At 50.2% G+C, this 6,255-nt stretch overlaps 1 gene segment (V, D, J or C); it reads right to left on the reverse strand.

Annotated features, from left to right (window-relative positions):
- Window positions 1-997: 997 nt before the first annotated feature.
- On the reverse strand, window positions 998-2,411 carry LOC132658103 (immunoglobulin heavy variable 4-38-2-like). The segment is given in 3 exon segments: window positions 998-1,051; window positions 1,683-2,245; window positions 2,328-2,411. Coding segments are annotated over 3 exon segments (663 nt in total).
- Between the last annotated feature and the right edge of the window lie 3,844 nt (window positions 2,412-6,255).

A 6,255-nucleotide genomic window follows, 5' to 3' on the forward strand; every position in this document is an offset into this window, starting at 1 on the left:
TCTATTTACTAGAGCTCTAAGTTAATGTTCTTTAGAGAAAGGTGGTCGGGGATAGCCCCCCGTTAATGTCAGAAGAGCATAGTTTGGCAAACAGTAAACAGACAGATTTTGGTTTCGGGGTAGATGCTCGGGCAGAGGCTCCTTGAGACCTGACTCACCCTTCCTGTCAAGCCTCTTCCTCATGACCTTTGTCATGGGTGGGATTCCTCGTGCTGGCTCCTGGCAACCTGCTGGCACAATAACTCCCACAGACCCGTGTCTGCACCTGAGACCCTCATATTGGGGAGCTGCCACCAGGCAGAGGAGAAGACCCCAAAGCCTCAGCTTCTACACAGCAGCTCTGCCTTCACTGAGGCCTCCATCCTGTGTGAGCAGAGAGGGCTGAGCTCCCACAGCCCAGGGGTGGGTTTTACCCTGGAGCTTGAAGAGGCATGTGCACTGAGGAGCTCTTTCCCTGTGAGTCCAGAGAGGCTGTGGTCACACTCACCCTGGTCACCCCAGGATCCCCATGGGCGCCTTCTGAAGTTTCATGGTTGGCGACCAAGGGTGGGAGAGCAGTGTGTCTACCAGAGGCTTGGAACCAGATCCCAGGCAGGTCCCCCTTTCTGAGCCCAGGGTCCCCGTCCTGATGGCCCCCTCCCCTGCCCCGTGCGCATGTCAGCTCAGCCCCTCGCCCTCTCAGTCCTTGGGTCTTTCCTCAGGGCTGAGCCCAGCACAGCTCCTGCTTCCTGTCCCTGTGCCAGTGACGGTCACTGTGATGGGAGAGAGGACACATGGTGGTGGGCTCCACGTTGACCCCATCGACAAATCCACCTGAGGACCTCTGTATCTCCCCTTATGAATGATCCAGACATAAGCTCAGAATGGGTGTGGACTTCAGAGAGGTTGAGGCGAGATGGCGTCACCCTGATTGCCCTCACCGGGAATGTGTGTGTTGAGTGACTCAGTGAACCGGCCATACTGTCAATGTCTGTATAAGGACACAAGGTGACAGTGTTTATGTTAAGACGCTAATGAAAGCGAGCGTGTAGGTGACTTTGCGGTACAGAATCTGTGAATGACGAGAATCATCGCATATGCAGCATGGGGACTTCTGACACCAGAGCCTTTGACACTGCTCGCTCCAGATTCTAACTGTGCCTTTTGACAGAAAGAGGGAGGTTGGGACTCTTCCCTCCTCATGTACAAAAACAGAACAAAGATTAAATGTTTAAGTATCTCATGTTTCCTTCAGGATAGTTAACAGTTTTGAAATTAATGAGAGTCAAGTGTTTTACTGAGTTCCTTTGAAAAAGAAAATGAAGGAGTAAAAATTTTAGCTGTGAGTATTGTGTGTGTGTGTGTGTGTGTGTGTGTGTGTGTGTGTGTGTATGTGTTTCCATAAAGCTATCTTTGCTTCAAGGAAAATTAAAATATATACACACAGTTGTCTGAGAGTGACTTAAACCACAGCAATGAAACACCAGGACACAGAAGAGGGTCTATGGTGCAGCTCCTGGGCAGGAGGAGGAAAGAGAATCTCTAGGAGAATCCCGCCCGCCCCGCCATGCCTCCCACCGCCCAAGGCTGCTTCTGCACCTGCTCCTGGGCGCTGCTCTGTACTGAGTCCTGAGCGCCCCCTGGTGGGCACGGGCCCCTATGCAGGGAGGTTTTTGTCTGGGCTCACACTGACTTCCCCTCACTGTGTCTCTTGCACAGTAGTACACGGCCGTGTCCTCAGTTGTCACGCTGCTCAGTGACAGGGAGGCTTGGCTCTTGGAGTTGTCCCTGGTGATGCTGAGCTGGGATTTCAGGGCCGGGTTATAGCCTGTGCTTCCAAGGCTGCTTCTGCACCTGCTCCTGGGCGCTGCTCTGTACTGAGTCCTGAGCGCCCCCTGGTGGGCACGGGCCCCTATGCAGGGAGGTTTTTGTCTGGGCTCACACTGACTTCCCCTCACTGTGTCTCTTGCACAGTAGTACACGGCCGTGTCCTCAGTTGTCACGCTGCTCAGTGACAGGGAGGCTTGGCTCTTGGAGTTGTCCCTGGTGATGCTGAGCTGGGATTTCAGGGCCGGGTTATAGCCTGTGCTTCCACCACTGCTTGTACCACCAACCCACTCTGGCGCCTTTCCTGGAGCCTGGCGGACCCAGCCTGCACGATAGCTGGTTAATGAGAATCCAGAGACCGTGCAGGTGAGGGAGAGGGTCTGTGAGGGCTTCACCAGGCTGGGTCCCGACTCCTGCAGCTGCACCTGGGACAGGACCCCTGTGGACAGAGAGAAGCACGGTGACCCATGGGCTCAGAGGCAGCTTCCCCACGTGCCCATGTCTGATCCAGAGACACTCACCTCTGGGGGCTGAGAGCACAAAGAGGAGGGTCCACAGTGGGTTCATCTTGGAGCAGATGAGAGTCACCACTCCTGGAGATCTCTTCAAGCCTGAGGAGGAACCTGAATTTAAGTGAGCTGGTGCTTTGTTTCCACCCTGTGACCTGAGTGGATATTTGCATATGGGAGGGACCTCTGTATAAAAAGCAGAAAGCAGTGAATGGAGGTCTTGTCTATGGGGCTCCCCTGTGAGGGGGGTGCTGACTGTGCCTTTAGAGAACTCAGGCCCCTCCTGTGGTCCCCCTCCCCAGACCAGGCAGACTGTTTTTTGAGGAATGAAATGATGATGGAGGCTGGTCAGGGATAAAGATGCTGTCAGGGAACAATGGCAGATTTTGGGAAGAGACTTTAATCCCATGGAGCTGCTTACCTTTACTCTTCAAATGCCCACCACACATTCAGGGACCACGTAGACGTCAGACACAAAGTCTTATTTGTTTTCTTTTCTGATTAGCTTATGTTTATTTACTCCATATTCTAAAATTTGAGGAAAACAGAAATGTAAGAATCACTGAATTCTTTTTTTATCTTTTTTTAGTGTGTTATTTATTTTTATTCTTTTACTTTACAATATTGTGTTGGTTTTGCCATCCATCAACATGAGTCTGCCACGGGTGTACACGTGCTCCCAATCTGAACCCCCCTCCCACCTCCCTCCCCATACCATCCCTCTGGGTCATCCCAGTGCCCCAGCCCCAAGCACCCTGTATCCTGCATCAAACCTAGACTGGGGATTCATTACTTATATGATAGTATACATGTTTCAATGCCAGTCTCCCAAATCATCCCACCATCTCCCTCTCCCACAGAGTCCAAAAGACTGCTCTACACATCTGTGTCTCTTTTGCTGTCTCGCATACAGGGTTATCATTACCACCTTTCTAAATTCCATATATATGCGTTAGTATACTGTATTGATGTTTTTCTTTCTGGCTTACTTCACTCTGTATAATCGGCTCCAGTTTCATCCACCTCATTAGAACTGATTCAAATGTATTCTTGTTAATGGCTGAGTAATACTCCATTGTGTATATGTACCACAGCTTTCTTATCCATTCATGTGCTGATGGACATCTAGGTTGCTTCCATGTCCTGGCTATCATAAACAGTGCTGTGATGAACATTGGGGTACACGTGTCTCTTTCAGTTCTGGTTTCCTCGGTGTGTATGCCCAGCAGTGAATCACTGAATTCAAATGGAGTTGGGTACAATAAATGCTCATCAGAATTCCCCAAGCATTTGCACTTCCTTTAGCTTGTGTGACTGTTTATTCACCTGAAACAGCTTAAATATCCTCAAGCACTCTAGGGATGGTTAGTTCTAATTAAACACAGGATTATAATTAACACAGCATTAATAGTGCTTATTATTTAATTATTCATAATAACGATGAAACACAGCATTACTTTTGTGGACAAAGCAGACATTTCTGCTGAGATGTCTTCCCAGCGTGGTGACTTTCCCAGTGGCCTGTCCTGCATTGCCCTGTGCATGGCTGAGTGTCTGCAGGAACTCGTGAAGCTCAGCATCCCCTCCCTGAGGGTGGACACTGCGGGCCCAAGGCTGCTGAGGACTGAGGACAGGCAGCTCCTGGGAGCTCCTCGGTGCTCCGACATGCTGCAGCTGTCCTGGCACTGTGCGCAGGCTCCCTCGTCCTCCAGGGGCTTATTTCTTCCTCTCTGCTTCCCTGCCAGTGAGATGGGAGCTCAGGGGGCACAGTCCCCAGCACAGTGGTGAGAGGACACGCATGGTTCTTGGGGGTAAATGTTCACAGTGAACAGCGTGCAGAGTGTGAGGGCGGCACGGTCAGAGGAAAGGCCCTCCTCAGGAAACAGAAAGTGAAAGAGAAGTGAAGTCGCTCAGTCGTGTCCGACCCTTTGCGACCCCATGGACTGTAGCCCACCAAGCTCCTCTGTCCGTGGGATTCTCCAGGCGAGAGTACTGGAGTGGGTTGCCATTTCCTTATCAGCAAGCAGGTTCCCCTGAAAACCCCCCTGAGAGCAGCTTTCTCAGGTCCTGGGTCTCCGTGCCCTGGACTGAGCCTGAGGTCCTCTGAGTGAGCAGAGCGGAGGAGCAGAGCACAGCTCCCCCCTCTCCCTGTGGCCCTGAGGCTGTGGCCTCACACCTGCATTTCCGTCTGTGAGGATGTAGATTGGGGATGAGGACCATCACAGTGTGTGTGCACTTTACAGCGGGTTCCCTGGGGAGGTGAGTGCTGTCATCAGTGGTGTCATCTCTCCCAGAGCCTGAAAAGACCAGTGTGTGTCCCCATCTCTGACTGACATCCTGTCCATGTGACCCTGGTCCGCTCCTTCCTGAGATATCAACACTGCAGCTTCAGGAAAGGTCAGCTCTCCCTCAGCCCAGGGATCTCACCTGTGTATCAACTGATGTGGAACGTGCTGTCTATGAAAAGCCCTTTCCTCCATTCTGTTTCATGAAAAGAGTCCTTTTATAGATGGAGATATAATTACAAATTTATAGAAGGAAATGTATGGAAGGAAAATTATAGGAGGAAATAGAATTTATCACATTACCTCTAGATTTTGAATAATAGTAGTAGAGTAAATTAAATAAGGAAAGACCTCCCTGTGTGTAGATAATAAGACACTCGGCTAAAGCGGGATGAGTAAGAATCAGAGCACACATCTGCACCCTCTGGTCTGGACCTGAAAAGTGAGCAGGCGCTGTGGGGCCGGGGAGGGGAGGAGTGCCATCCAACACCTGGAACCAGGTGAGCTTGATATTTACCAGGTGCAATCAGTGACAGCCTTCAAGCACATGCCCAGCATCTGGCCTGGGTTTGCCTTGATGAGCTGGAGGTCTGGAGGAGGCCATACCGATTCCTGTTCGTGTGGAAGGAAATGTAACCGGTCTTCAGGTTTCAGGGCCACACAGGGCTGGGGAAGGCCCCTCTGTGCACAGGCGTGCTGTGTCAGAACAAGCATCTGTGGGCTCAGTGAGTCACAGGAAGACGGGACCTCACTCCTCAGTTATTTAAATGTGAGACATTTTAAAATGATCTTATTTCATTGAATACAATTCAGTTTGGAAAGTTGTTTGTAATTAAAATTAAATATGTCAAAATACTCTTACACATTTTTGCACAAGAGCTCAGACAAAGAATCAATACGAAATGGATAAAGGTGCTCAGACATGTCTGCCTTGCTCAGGCCCCATGGACTGCAACACACCAAGCTCCTCTGTCCTCCAGGATCTCTGGAGTTTGCTCAAATTCCTGTCCTTTGAGTCAGTGGTGCCATCCAACCATCTCATCGTCTGTCACCCCCTTTGCCTCCAATCTTTCCCAGCATCAGGGTCATTTCCAATGAATCAGCTCTTCGTATCAGGCGGCCAAAGTATTGGAGCTTCAGCAGATGGAGGGCCCTATTTGCATGACCTGCTAGTATATAAGAAGTTATGTCATCGAAAGAGAGCAGAAAGGACAGAGTTCAGGAGAACAAGCCAGTGTCTTGGATTTTGTGGTGTTGAAGGTATTTAGAAAATACAGTTTTCTTCCAGAGCAATAACACTCACAGGTCATTTTTCTCATGCACACAGCCCTGTGAGGCAGGTGGCCTTGTAACCCTCGTATTGGAGAGATACACTGCACCTGGGACTGCAGAGGGCTTTTGGAGCATCCAAGGATAAACACTGGGTGACTCTTAGACCCAGTGTCCACATCTGTGCCCTGGGCCTGGCTGCCCCCTGAACTACTTCAGGACAGAGATGCTGTGGGAGGTTGGAGAGCCCCTTCTGTTACCTGAGCATGAGAACTTTGTTCTCTTCCTGTATTTACATAAAATACTTGGAGACAGTAGGGCCCATTATAAGTAATTTCAAAAGTCTAACATTTCATTATCTTTCTTTCACCCCTAAATGCCAAGTC

This window comes from Ovis aries, chromosome 18, assembly GCF_016772045.2.
Source record: "Ovis aries strain OAR_USU_Benz2616 breed Rambouillet chromosome 18, ARS-UI_Ramb_v3.0, whole genome shotgun sequence".
In the NCBI taxonomy this organism is placed as follows: domain Eukaryota; kingdom Metazoa; phylum Chordata; class Mammalia; order Artiodactyla; family Bovidae; genus Ovis; species Ovis aries.